The 14989-nt window shown below is 41.2% G+C and overlaps 1 protein-coding gene across 1 annotated transcript; it reads right to left on the bottom strand.

Moving 5' to 3' along the window:
• Nucleotides 1-716: 716 nt before the first annotated feature.
• On the bottom strand, nucleotides 717-12583 carry LOC140117452 (matrix metalloproteinase-18-like). Its single transcript, XM_072134206.1, has 9 exons — nucleotides 12411-12583; nucleotides 11632-11780; nucleotides 11411-11536; nucleotides 9404-9565; nucleotides 7751-7871; nucleotides 5704-5837; nucleotides 4479-4626; nucleotides 2541-2644; nucleotides 717-830 (listed from the first exon to the last, which is right to left on the bottom strand). The coding sequence occupies exons 1-9, from the start codon at nucleotides 12551-12553 to the stop codon at nucleotides 721-723; spliced, it is 1197 nt and encodes a 398-aa protein (XP_071990307.1). The 5' UTR covers nucleotides 12554-12583; the 3' UTR covers nucleotides 717-720.
• Nucleotides 12584-14989: the final 2406 nt, after the last annotated feature.

The following is a 14989-nucleotide window of genomic DNA, read 5'->3' on the forward strand; positions in this document are numbered from 1 at the left end:
TTGCCCATAATTTTGGCATAATGGTGCGATTAGGCAGCCTCAGAGGCATCCATGCATGCTGCCCCTGCTGTTTCCTGTCCATTTCCGTGGTGTTTCCATCCTTTTCTGAGGTTCCCAGGTGTTTGGCCAAGCTTCCCTGTGCAGAGCCTTGGTCCCCTTGAAAAATGCTCGAGTCTCCCATTGACTTCAATGGGGTTCGTTATTCGAGACGAGCACTCGAGCATCGGGAAAAGTTCGTCTCGAATAACGAGTACCCGAGCATTTTAGTGTTCGCTCATCTCTATTCTGGTTGGGTAGTGGACTATAGGCAGAAAAGCATCCAAATTCATCCTTGTCCGATTCCAGTGGCTGGAATTATTTTTCAACCAATGAAAGTGCTAGTAGCTATAGTATACATACTAGGAAGTATACAAATGATTCCTCTATACAATCTCTGATTCTCATATAATATGATCTATAGTAAGATATTAGTAGGCTGTCAAAAAATCTATTGAATGTTATGACCAGGAACCAAAACTGTGCATGCAGCTCTAAAGTACAATATATGAGGTAAGTAATTGTAAAATTTCCCAAGGCTTATAGAGAAGTGTCGAAAAGTGAATGTATTGTTCAAAAACAAGGGCGTAAACAGAAAAATAAATTACTTTATTATTAACAAATCTGGAAACACAGTTTTCATACGGACTCCATAAATTAAAGTTACGTGTTGATGCCTTCATCTCATTTGGATTTGCACCCCATCCAGCTCTTGCTACTTAGGACCTGCTTAATGTTCAGTGTATCCAGACAGAATTCATATTGGCCCGCATTGGTAAATAAGTACAAAGATCCTGGAACATAAAAGAAAACTATGAATGGAAGGTACATTAATAAGTAAAAAATAAAACTGAAATGTTTGTCTTAATTTCTACCATCAATATGTATAAGAAATGCAAGAAACATGTTTTATCAGGGATTAGTTCTGCCTTCCATTGTTTGGCTCACATCATCGTCGTTCCTTCCTGCTTTTCACTTTGAAACTTCTGCTGAATGCCATCTTGTTAGCAAGACAGATAGAAGTTAGTGAGTAGTGAGTGCATCTAGGTATCTAGTCATAGCAGGTAGGTGACTAGTCAAGACAGCTAGGTGTCTAGTCATAGCAACTAGGTATCCAGTCACAGCAGCTAGGTATCTAGTTACAGCAGCTAGGTATCTAGTCATAGCAGCTAGGTATCTAGTCACAGCATCTAGGTATTTAGTCCCAGCAGCTAGGTATCTAGTCATAGCAGCTAGGTATGTAGTCACAGCAGCTAGGTATCTAGTTACAGCAGCTAGGTATCTAGTCACAGCAGCTAGGTATTTAGTCATAGCAGCTAGGTATCTAGTCACAGCAGCTAGGTATCTAGTCACAGCAGCTAGGTATTTAGTCATAGCAGCTAGGTATTTAGTCCCAGCAGCTAGGTATTTAGTCCCAGCAGCTAGGTATCTAGTCATAGCAGCTAGGTATCTAGTTACAGCAGCTAGGTATCTAGTCATAGCAGCTAGGTATCTAGTCACAGCAGCTAGATATCTAGTCACAGCAGCTAGGTATTTAGTCATAGCAGCTAGGTATCTAGTCACAGCAGCTAGGTATCTAGTCACAGCAGCTAGGTATTTAGTCATAGCAGCTAGGTATCTAGTCACAGCAGCTAGGTATCTACCCACCAGTTGAAAGTGAAAAGTAAACTCTCTCAAAGACATTGAAGGAACTATCTATTAGATGATGAAGATTACAAGCCACCACACAATGACCTGAAACTTTGTTACCCCTTCCCCCATGTACACACCAGTGGCGTAACTTAAAGCTGACGGGCCCCAGTGCAGGGGCAAGTCCAAGTCTCTGCCAGGACCCCGACTATAATGTATGCTTTAAACTACTAGTCTTCTCATATGGAAAAGTGGCACAATATGGGCCCCCTAGGCCACTTGGGCCCGGTTGGGACTGCACCCTCTGCACCCCTGATACAAACAATGCACAATTGATTTCTGGAATGTTTGTTAAAAGGTTAGAAATCCTGTCTGACATGGTGTCTTCATGGAGTCTGTTGAATTACCTCTGTACTGCAAATCCTTAGCAGGATTGTGCTCCCTTTCACATTCTCACCATTTGCAGCCCCCTGATGTGGGGCACTCACATGCATATAGATAACATGGAGGCCCATAGCAAAAATTATAGTACACAAAATAAGCAAATAAGTACAAATAAAGATTTCTCTGCATTTAGGCCATTTATCTTTTCTAAAGATATGCATGCTTCAATTGCAAGAATATTTGGATTTAAACACCCATTTTCTGTTGATAAAAGAAGGGGGGTTAACAATGAGCACCAATCAGCCTGGTGCAGTTACCATCACGGGTGTGCACGTTTTCCCCAAGTGAAGACACTTCCTCTACAAAACCACTTTTTCAGGAGAAATCTGACTGTACAGACCCATTGCACAATAATGTGTGATACAATCTACCATTACTTTGTGAATGAACAATTCTAAGTATATGTGTGTCTCATATACAACTGGACCCACCTCTGTAGAACATGGCACCACTGATTCTAGGAGGAATTCCTGGAAAATCATCTTCTATATTCCTTGGAAATCCAATGTCCATAGTTTGGTTGCCTTCATCGTATCTAAAAATGGAGTGTTATTAGTTAAGACAGAGGCCAATAGTATGTGTATAATATTAATGTTATGCTTGATCCAGGGTTGGACCAGCCCAATGGAGGATTCTCTGCAACCGTAGATTCTGACCCAGTAATAAGGTCTATCCACAAAAGTGTCAAGAATCAATCAATGATATACTTGCTATGGCTACCTAATAATAGCTACCTAATTATAATACTACATGGACACAGCTCATGAGATGGTAAGAAAATTTGGAGCAGCAAATTGGAAGGGATTTACTAATTGTGGCGCAAGCACGACTGTCGGCATCGGAGATCAGTCTCCGGAAAGCACAGCCCGATGTATTAAAGTGGTGCATGGCTGTTAGAAATTAAGGGGTAGGCAGAACTAATCAGTCTTGCGCCAGAAAAATGAAGTGTGCGCCCAAATCTTACATGGACTGCGCCTAAATTTTGCTCTCTGACCATTTTATTCCTGGTCTATTGTGCGCCTAAATTTGCGCCAAAAAATGCAGACAAAATACACATAAATGTGGAGGATAATGTGGAAAAGTTAGGCCACGCCCACTTGTCCCAAAAAAAGACGGAGTAGTCCGGATAGTCGGAAATATCAGTTCTTTCTGGCGCAAATTCATTGTAAATGATCTGCAACAGTTCTGCGCCAAAAAACCATAAAAATCCCGGCATTTTTTTGGCACAGATGCGATAATACGTGTGCCCCATTATGTCTTATGGCCTATTTATGTCATATTGTAGGCTTGCTGGAGATGTTTTCTATGGGCATTTAAAAAAATTTAGAGTGGCCAATTATTGACTGAGAAGGTCGTGGCTGCACCAATGATTGGCTGTGCAGGCTTTTCCTTGATGTTGATGTTGAGATAGACCCATGTAGAAACCAGAAGGACCAAGTGAGTGAATGGAAAAGGAGCAGTGATGAAACTCGTGTTTTTAAAAACAATTTTAAGAATCTATTCGGAGCCATTTAGAATTTAAAAAAAAATCTACTGGACAACACCTGGACTATGACTATACACTTATAAATCCTTTCCCTCCCACAAAATCAGCTCACTCTTCTTCTGCTGCTGTCATTAGCATGGGAGTGGCCTGGAATTGGTAAGGATTTTCTTAGTTTTTTACTACTATTTTATGATAATAGTACAGGGTGAGTGAAGAACAATTCAATAAGTTGAGCCAAAAATAGAATACCCAGTACTAATTAAAATTACAGCGGCAGCAGAGGATGTCGATTATGTAGGAGAGTGTAACCTATGTTACTTACTTACATACTTTATCTTATTTTCATTTGTTTATGGTTTCTACATAGTTTATGGTCTACATATAAATAGCAAAAGCTGTAGAATTAACCTTTGTTTCAGGGAAAGTCTACGGCCTTTGACACTGAGGAGGCAGGGCTGAAACTGGAACTACAGAACTTGGTTATGTACAAGATAAGTTCTTTAGGTTTGTTCTTAAGTTGGATTTGAATGTAAGTCAGAACTGGTAGCTCCAGACTAAAAAAATTTTGTCCCATTGACAAATGGATTTTCAAAATTTTGTGCTGTCTTGGGAGCAGAGTTTAATAAAATCAATAAAACTTAATTACAGACACCTTACAGCTGATCATTGCACTAAACTAAAGCATTCAGAGAGCTTCACCAGAGGTCACAGGGGCAGAGAGGTCAGTCTTTAACTAGGGGTCATCTGTAAGTCGGGTGTCCTTAAGTCGGGGATAGTCTGTATACACGAAAAAGATTCAATTATAGGCCCCATTAATACCCAAACGCTCAACAATTGCTTTTGGTTCTCGAATTGGTTTCCCCTCCATTAATGCCAAACTTACCTCCAATACTTATCATTCACAAAAAAGTAGGTTTTATCTGTAACGCAGACAGCTGCATCAATTGACTTGACACTCCGGGGGAAGCCATATTCATAGATGTCACCTTGCTTTTCAAGATTTAAGTCAAGAAAACTCCAGAATTTGTTTTCTAGAAAAAGAATGTTCATTTTGATCAAATACAAATATTGAAGGAAGATTCACCACTCAATATTACTAAAAGGAGTGTTTGCCCCAAAACTTCCCAGGAAATATTGGGGGTCATTTACTAAGGGCCCGATTTGCGGTTTCCCGACGTGTTACCTGAATCTTTCCGATTTGCGCCGATTTTCCCTGAATTGCCCTGGGATTTTGCCGCACACGATCGGATTGTGGCGCATCGGCGCTGGCATGCACGTGACGGAAATCGGGGGGGGGGGGGGCCTGGCCGAACAAAAACCCGACGGATTCGGAAAAACCGCCGCATTTAAAAAACAAAAAGTGTCGCGGAGCTTGCACTTACCTTCACTAGGAATAGGCCGGTGTACTTGAGTGCATTTCAGCGGACTCCAGTGCAGCCGCGCCACCTGGTGGACGTCGGAGTAACTACCTTAGTGAATCCCGGCCGGACCCAAATCCACCGCAGAGAACGCGCCACTGGATCGCGAATGGACCGGGTAAGTAAATCTGCCCCATTGTGTTCTGACTACACTCTAAATTCAACAAGGTGCTGATGACCAGGCAAGATGTTTCATGTCCTTCAGTATTTGGGCTTCAAGTTGATCTTATTAAGCAGATTTTCACATTTGTTCCCAAAACCGCTTCCATTAATTCAGTCCCCTGAGCAGTTTAACATTTAAGTTTTGGTGGATTATGCCATACATTTATGTGTATGACAGACTCTAGTGTAAAAACATGGTAGTCCATTCTATAAGATATTTCTGAAATGTATAGGTTCTACTTTTGGGATTCCCACCTATCAGGATACAATGTGCCCTGATTGTGACCCCAAAGAGTGGAAATAGGAGTTATGTAAAAAATACAAACTTTTTAGGGCTCCTGTTTCTGCATTGAAGTGAGTTGTTCACATGCACAGTCACCTCCCCATCTAATCTCGAATACCGAGCATCGTGACCACCATTCTCCTAAGATACATGGAGCCCCCAATTTTCTTGACACTTATGGCTCATCGTGTCACCCTGATATAAAGTAGATTGTATATTTTAGCCAACATTTCCATATAACCTACTTCTGAAAATGATGATGGTTTCTGTAAAAGGGTTTTCATAGGCAGCATCAACATTATTCGGAAGGAAGGGCCAGTAGGTCTGGATGAATTCTAGTTCTGGTTGTGGTGTTTCGGGATGCTTGCGCCACACAAATCTGTAGTAGAAATGTAGAAAACAGAATAGTTCTTGATGCATTACACTATAATGTTCTTCTCATGGGTCCATGTATTACATTATGGTGGTCTATCCTTGGGTCCAGGGATTACACTATGGTGGACTATTCTCGGGTTCATACCTTACACTATGGTGGACTATTCTTGGTTCCAATACCTTACACTTTGGTGGATTATTCTTGGGTCAATGCATTACACTTTGGTGGTCTATTCTTGGGTCAATACCTTACACTTTGGTGGTCTATTCTTGGGTCCAGGCATTACACTATGGTGGTCTATTCTTGGGTCCAGGCATTACACTATGGTAGTCTATTCTTGGGTCCAGGAATTACACTATGGTGGACTATTCTCGGGTCCATACCTTACACTATGGTGGACTATTCTTGGTTCCAATACCTTACACTTTGGTGGATTATTCTTGGGTCAATGCATTACACTTTGGTGGTCTATTCTTGGGTCAATACCTTACACTTTGGTGGTCTATTCTTGGGTCCAGGCATTACACTATGGTGGTCTATTCTTGGGTCCAGGCATTACACTATGGTAGTCTATTCTTGGGTCCAGGAATTACACTATGGTGGTCTATTCTCGGGTCCAGGCATTACACTATGGTGGTCTATTCTCGGGTCCAGGCATTACACTATGGTGGTCTGCTCTAGGGTTTTTAAAAAAAATCATATTTATTAAACACAAAGAAATTTCTGTTTTCAAACATCCAAGCAGATAAAATTAAACATCAAACCCCCACTCCCGATTTCAGAAGCAGTCCACTGAGCAAGGCATGGATGAAAGTTGTAGACGCAACCGTATGGTGCCCATAAAATAGACCCCAGAGGGGATTAGAGATAGATAGTAACAATACACCTGTTTTACCGATCTCAGTCTATACAAAAATGGTTGGTATGACAGAATTCAAAGTAGAAAACAAAGCTGGACTAGAGAATTTTAAAATACCATGTCCACTGACTTACAGTGGATACGTTAAGTATTCAGAACCCTTTAAATTTCACTCTTTGCTAATTTATTAAACAAGAAAAACTGAAATATCACAATGACGTTAGTATTCAGACCCTTTGTTCAGTACTGAGTAGAAGCACTTTTTGAGCTAGTACTGCCATAAAGCCCCCATGGTGGAGGGCTCCAGTGATAGTTGACTTTGTGGAACTTTCTCCCATTTCCCTACTGTACCTCTGGAGCTGAGTCCCAGTGATCTTAAGAGTTCTTCTTTATCTCTCACACCAAGGCTCTTCTCCCACAATTACTTAGTTTGGCTGGACGGCCAGGTCTAAGAAGAGATGTGGTTGCCACAAACTTCTTCCATTTAAGGATTATGGAGGCCACTGTGCTCTTAGGAACCTTGAGTGCTGCAGAAATTCATTTGTAATCTTGGCCAGATCTCTGCCTTGCCACAATTCTATCTCTGAGCTCCCTAGGCAGTTCCTTAGACCACATAGTTCTCATTTGCTCATAGACAGGTGTGTGCCTTTCCTAATCAAGTCCAGATTAATTAAACACAGCTGGACTCCAATGAAGGAGTAGAACCTTCTCACAGAAGATCAGAAGGAAATGGACAGCATGTAAGTTAAATCTGAGTGTCAGTTTCTCTTGTTTAATAAATTAGCAAAATTATCTGCATTTCTGTTTTTTTTTGTCAAAATGGCATGCAGAGTGCACTTTAATGAGGAAAAAAATAAGTTTTTTTGATTTTACCAATTGGCGGCAATGAAACAGAGATTGAAATTGAAAGATTTGAATTTGTACACAGAAGTTTGTAGTTGGAAATGTAAAAAAACTACATGTCCAACAAGATGAAACTTTTTGCAGTAATTGTGCCTGTGACAATTGTGGAATATCTAATATCCACAGAACAGGACATTTTCAGTTCCACATTTACCTTTGCGAAAAGAGAAACAGATCCCCACGGAGAGTAGTGACAGCATCAATAGCAATGTTATCTTCACAGATAGAAGGGGTTGTAGGACCAGTGAGCTGAATCTTTCGATTGGGAGAAGGGCCTAAAGTGATGTAAGTTAGAGATTTTGAATAAAATGTAAGATAATGAATTATTGATGTGTAAAATCAGGGGTGTCATGACAAAAAGAGTTGTCCCACAAAATCAATATTGGATTTAATGATCACCAGCAAAAAGAGCTGCATAATATTTGCAACCCATATCAACCTGTTAGATTGCATTGAAGCTTCTATGGTAGGACTCTATGTACAATCAGCTCAGCTCCTCCTGCTCTATAACATGCTCCCTGCAGATAGGACACGATGTACAATCTGCTCAGCTCCTCCTGCTCTATAACATGCTATCTGCAGATAGGACGCTATGTACAATCTGCTCAGCTCCTCCTGCTCTATAAAATGCTGCCTGCAGATAGGACACTATGTACAATCTGATCAGCCCCTCCTGCTCTATAACATGCTTCCTGCAGATAGGACACCATGTACAATCTGCTCAGCTCCTCCTGCTCTATAACATGCCTCCTGCAGATAGGACACTATGTACAATCTGCTCAGCTCCTCCTGCTCTATAACATGCTTCCTGCAGGTAGGACACTATGTACAATCTGCTCAGATGCTCCTGCTCTTTAACATGCTGCCTGCAGATAGGACACTATGTACAATCTGTTCAGCTCCTCCTACTCTATAACATTTTACCTGCAGATAGGACACTATGTACAATCTGCTCAGCTCATTCTGCTCTATAACATGCTGCCTGCACATAGGACACTATGTACAATCTGCTCAGCTCCTCCTGCTCTATAACATGCTGCCTGCACATAGGACACTATGTACAATCTGCTCAGCTCATTCTGCTCTATAACATGCTGCCTGCACATAGGACACTATGTACAATCTGCTCAGCTCCTCCTGCTCTATAACATGCTGCCTACAGATAGGACACTATGTACAATCTGCTCAGCTCCTCCTGCTCTATAACATGCTTCCTGCAGGTAGGACACTATGTACAATCTGCTCAGCTCCTCCTATTGTATAACATGCTGTCTGCAGATCGGACACTATGTACAATCTGTTCAGCTCCTCCTGCTCTATGACATGCTGCCTGCAGCTAGGACAGTGGGGCTCATTTACTAAGGGCACGAATCGCTCATTTTCGTCAGATTTCCTAAAAATTACCGGTTTGCACCATTTTTCCCGGGCTTTTGGGTCACGCGACGGCGACGGAAATCTGGTGTCGCTTGACACTCACTTACATGCGCCAGGAAGAGGATGGTAAACTCCAGCGAACCTCGGCGGACCTCGGCACAGCAGCGACACCTAGTGGATATTGGACGCACGACCTTAGTGAATCCCGGCAAGCTCCGAATCAATGTCGGACAACGCGCCGTGGGATCGCAAATGAACAGGGTAAGTAAATGAGCCCCAATGTGTAGAATCTGCTAAGCTCCCCTGCTCTATAACATGCTGCTGACAGGTTAAACACAATGTTAGAATGGAACTTTGATGACATAACATAAACATATATTTCATTTAGTGCTTTAGTTTTAACAACCAGATAAATATCAGCTCAGATTCTTACCATACAGATGCTGAATGGCGTTTATATCATTTTGTGGAAGACGGAAGTGTGAGACATCGGTGCTCTGATACGATGCATACATGAGGTCTCCATAAGTACAAGAATGACTTAAACCAAGAGAATGTCCAATTTCATGAGCAATCACTAGAAACAGATTGTATTCTAAGAGAAAGTACAGAAACATAAAGGTTATTCAAGGAAAGAAAAAGTATATTATATAAAATTAATGAAATTCTCCATGGAAATATTACATTGTGTCATATCCTGGAATTGGTTCTAAAACACAACAATACCATCTCTTACAGGTGGGTATTTCCAACTTTTGTCCCTGGAGACATGTGTAATCACACCTTTGTGTGTTGTTAGTAGCATCCAGACTGTGAAAAAGGATTGTAGTTTCTGAAACCAAAAGCTGACTTCAGATTTCACTAAAGAAGAAGGGGCTGTGGAGCAGATTTAGCAGAGAGCTAAGAGCACAACAGGACAATTGGAGATAGCATAATTCTAGCATCTAAATAAATCCACAGTCCTGCTTCTACTAACAAAACATGGTCCATTTTTACCTCTGCAGATACATAACACTGTCTGCAATTGTGCATAGTTAGAAGGTGTATGAACATTGTAGACATTAAACCACAGCATGGTTCTTATGTGCCAAGACAGTATTAAAGGACTGTTTAATGGATAAACAGCCTTTATAATCCACCCACAAACTTCTTCTTATAATTCACATACCTTAGACTTGTACAGCTTTGAAGGTAAAGCCTTTAAGCCCCTTCCACACTCGCGTTGCATTTCACGTCAGAGTTTGATCAGGGTGCGATCAGTTTTTGGTCAGTGAAAAACGCGCATTTTGCATCAGAGTGCAATCAGTTTTCAGTCAGAGTTTGTTCAGTGTCTCAGTTTTTCACACGCGTTTTCAATGCAATTTCAATGCAATTTCAATGCGTTTTTCACGCGCAGAAAACGCGCGTGAAATGGACTCAGGAATAGCTCTATCTTTTCTATGGCAATTGATGCGTGAAAAACGCATTGCACTTGCATTGCACTTGCATGTGTCTCAGAGTGCAATGCGTTTTTGATGCGTCTCCATAGACTTGTATGGTGCGTTTTTCACGCGCGTGACTTGCAAAAGTAGAGCATGTCGAGATTTAAACGCGCGTTAAAAAAAACGTGCGTGTTCGCGTGAAAAAAAATGCAAGTCTGAAAAGACCCATTTGTTACAATGGGTCAGAGTTAAATGCAAGTTCTGCGCGTCAAAAGCACGCGCAGAAAACGCGCGTGAAAAACGCCTTATGGAAGGGGTCTTATACTGAGAGAGAAGTTGTAGATAGATAGATAGATCAATAGATAGATAGATAGATAGATAGATATACAACAAAAAAGAACCAGCACTCCGGATAGTTGGTGTAAAAGGAGGGTGTGATTTATTCCAAGACAAGCGACATTTCGGTGCAGTGTAAACCTTTCTCAAGCACACCACACTGAAACGTCGCTTATCTTGGAATATATCACACCCTCCTTTTACACCAACTATTCGGAGTGCTGCTTCATTTTTGTTGGATATGTATGTAAGTCGTGTACCTGGACTTTGAAGCCTTGTTTTGCACCCCCCACATTGGGGCTTATTCACACTGTGCTGCAAAAAGACATTTTTTTTTCACTTTTCCAATAATTAGATAGATAGATGATACATAGATAGATAGGTAGATAGATAGATAGATAGATACAAAAAAGGAGAGTCCGAAGCAGCACAGGTAGACCAAGGTGCAGCAGCCGTAGGTCCCTTGGCCAGGGTCCGTCTAGGTAACTGTAGGAAAGAGCCAGCACTCCAAGGTACGTGGAAAAGGGTGAAGCTTTATTCCATGTGCAACGTTTCGGCGTTGAAACACGCCTTTTTCAAGCATGCTTGGAGTGCTGCCTCTTTCCTACAGATAGATAGATAGATAGATAGATAGATAGATAGATGTTTGCCTTTCTCTATGACCATACAAAGTCATTACTTACTCTGGTTGGTGTTAGTAAAATTATTGGCATCATTCAAATGGATGTCCCCACCAATATCCGGGCCAGGGGCAAAGGCATGTGCTAGCTGCTCATCAGTGTATGTGAATGGGGAGTTGTCTTGGTGATCTTTAAAAAGAAACAAAACAACCATAAAAGAATAAGTAAGAGTTTATGAAGACCATCAAGAAATTGAAAATGGATTCAAATAAGCAATTTATTACCTCCAGTGACAAATTGGATTTCTATATCACTTTTTTCTTTAAAGACCCTTTTGAAGGTCAGGGGGGTGACATCGCTCCAGATTTTGAAAGCTCTTTTGATGGCAGAAAGCACATCGGGTTTTGGAAGGTCAGGTGTGAAGTTTACAACTCTTGGAAAAACAGGAGGAAAACTTGAGTATCAACACTGCCTAAAATGTACACAGGAGATTTTCAATCACAGCATTGAGGAGTGAGGGGGTGCAGGATAGTGTCCTCATGAATACACCAGACTCATAAACAAAGGGGCACATTTACTAAGGGCTGTGCGCCAGTTTTCTGTCAGTCTTTGTGAGGTATTTCATGTGCAAACTGCTTGTATTTAAGAAGTGTCTGTGCCACATTTGTGCACATGACACTTTTGTGGCGCAGCTGCACTATTCTTCATGCAACACAAATTAGGGGGCGCTTTGGTGCTCAGTCGGACCATGCGCCACATTTATCATGCAAAGTCCAACAGAATTGTGTTGCACGCCCCATTTTAAAGGTGCACCAAAAAAAGTGGTGCATTCTGTCGGAGCAGTACAGGGGGCGCCAGATTCATGAGGAACGGGCGTCAGAAATCCTGAATCTGGCGCCCCCTGCACACTACAAAGGCAACTACAGTATGGTTTCTGGTGACATAGTACAGTGTTAGTTGTTAGATGTTCATAGTCTTGTCACTACTAAACACCATTCCAGGGTAGGAGAACATATTAAAACATTAGTTAAAGTGTCATTGTTACATCAATATAGTCTTATACCTGTATGTAAGGTGAGTTTTGCTCCATATATTCTGTGCTGCTGGTTTCCTCCCTCCAATATTGAGTTTGTTTGCGATTTTTGTACCATTTAGATCCAGTTGACTTTTCATCTTCAAACAAATATAGTGATTAGTCTGTGGCATAGTCTCTGCAGTAGGAGTTGTGTTTGTCTGAACACTCTAAAAAGGAAAATAAGTGTTTTTTTAATTACAGTAATATTGTTTATAGGGCACCATTTCAGTGTTATTAGTGTTCAGACTAGACACCCAGTAGCAGTAAAGCCAAACCATGTAGAGGTGAGACGTAACCCAGTAAATAACTTTTCCCACCCCTGCCCCTCATAGCTTAATAACAGGAAATTATTCAACTCTGATCACATGCGGTCACCACTAGAGGGAGCTCATTGCAGACACAATTTAAAGGGGCTAAATACAGAGCCCATTCTAGAGAAGGGAGCTGTGTTCTATGTGTACACCGATACTAGCCCAGCCCCACAGAAGTGGATGAAACTTAGCATATTGGCACTTCATTCACAAGGAGACTTTTAATCCCCCATCAAAGGGTCATAAAGGTGTGTGGTGGAAATAATGATAGGGGATATGTTTCTTTCGTGAGCCAACCCTTTACACTTTGATATATATGTATAATACAATCATAAAGGCATATAACAATAAAGAGACAGATATTAGCAATATTGTCTATATATGAAGATATGGTACCTCAGTAGGTTCTAGGTCATCTTTTAGCTTTAATGGGAGGGCAGCAACTGATATAGTAGAGCAGATCAACAATGCTGTCAGATGCATCTCTCAGGTCTCAGGTCTGTATGATAATCCTGGGGTCCCTGAGCACGTGCTTTTATATTCTGAATAATTGCTCATTTCCTGCACATTGTGATAAAGTGACTCAGTGGATGTGTTTTTCGAAAACACTCTAGAACATTGAGATCTCAACCAAAAAAAAAGTAAAATCTTAAGGCCTCATGTAACCCAGCAAATAACTGATACTATGGTACATATCTATAACCAATGCACTAGACCACTCAGTAAAAACTTTCGTAAGTAACGGGAAGGAGTAGAATAAGGAAAATGAACTCCTTTACATTTGAGGTTCTTCTGAGGACACAGATAGGATTTAGGTTTCGATACACACAAAATCTCTCCTGTTGGAACCAGGATGGTTGTGAGGCAAGGCCACGCTTACTGAAATGTCATATAAACATGGAGCCTTAGCTTATTTTCCAGAGTAATAGATGACTGTTGACCCTAGGAGCCTTCAGAAGGCATCTTGATTTCTCCACAAGGACAAAGGCACAATTCCAATAATTATGTGCCAGCCACAGACTCTCTATAACAATATGACCAGCCAGATTTAGTAAGCACATATTTTCGTTAAATGGTAACTACCATTTTACAATACTTTTGACCTATAATAATGATATGCAATATGCATCAATGGGATTCCAGGAGCTAAGACCTGCAACGTTTGCTGGAACAAAGAGATTCAAGCAATCTGTGTAGATTGCTTAAATGGTTGGGTTTACACTCCAACTAGAATCAATAGTTGAGACTGTAGTAGGTATCCTACTACAGTTTTATTGGAGATCTTTTAGTATTTTTATAAGAAACTTCTTATGATGGATCAAAAAATGGTTGACATGTCTGATGCTTATTTCACTTACTGTCTCATGCGGTTCAAAAGTCTGCTGAGGCCACGATCTAGTGTTCTCAAAGGGTGGCCCTCAGGTCATTGAAGTTCTGGGGTACAAAATTTACGAGCCTCTACTCATTGATCCTATAGGTTTTTGGGAATCAGGTCTGGAGGAATGCAGGCTGCCCCCTCAGAGGTCCCCTCAGTTTTCAGTAGATGTTCTCTAATGATACGACCTTGATGAACTGGTGTATTGTCATCTACGAAAATGAAATTAGTCCTGTGTTGTTCATGCAGAGGGACAATGAGTGGATTAATGGTATTATTTAGGTAATATGGGCTTGTCGCTGTATCATTCAAAAAGTGTAGGGCAGATCAGTATTGACCGGCCAGGTGTCCACCATTTTTGTCTGGTGACAACAGTGGCTGATACACAGTGCTCCCCTTGACTTCTCTAACATTGATTGTCAGCAATGAATAAACTTTCATGAGTAAACAGCACTAACGCCCACTGGTCCCGGGCTCATGCAAAACGATGATATCTGTGTCTGGAGATCTATACCATTGTATGTCACCTAGCATGCTGACTACACTGAAATAAATGGTTGAATGATCTGGTGTAACACTTGGGTGCCTTTCACCTCCATTAAATGCACCAGGTGTGTTATTCATCATCCGTTTCTGCAGGGCATCATTCACAATAAAACAGTCATCAATGTAGGATGTGGCCAAAGGAAGTCTACTTCCATACCTTTCATTCTTTTAGTCTCTCTATATCTCTGTTGTAGCCTGCTGATGGCACAATAAGCTTAGTGATCACTTTCATTTGAGAACATCCCACTTGAAGCCTCACAATGGCGAGGTACTGCTGATCAACTGTTAGGTGTCATCTTGGTCTCATGAAGTAAAAATGTGAACAGCATGATGAG

This window comes from Engystomops pustulosus, chromosome 2 (genome assembly GCF_040894005.1).
Source record: "Engystomops pustulosus chromosome 2, aEngPut4.maternal, whole genome shotgun sequence".
NCBI lineage: Eukaryota > Metazoa > Chordata > Amphibia > Anura > Leptodactylidae > Engystomops > Engystomops pustulosus.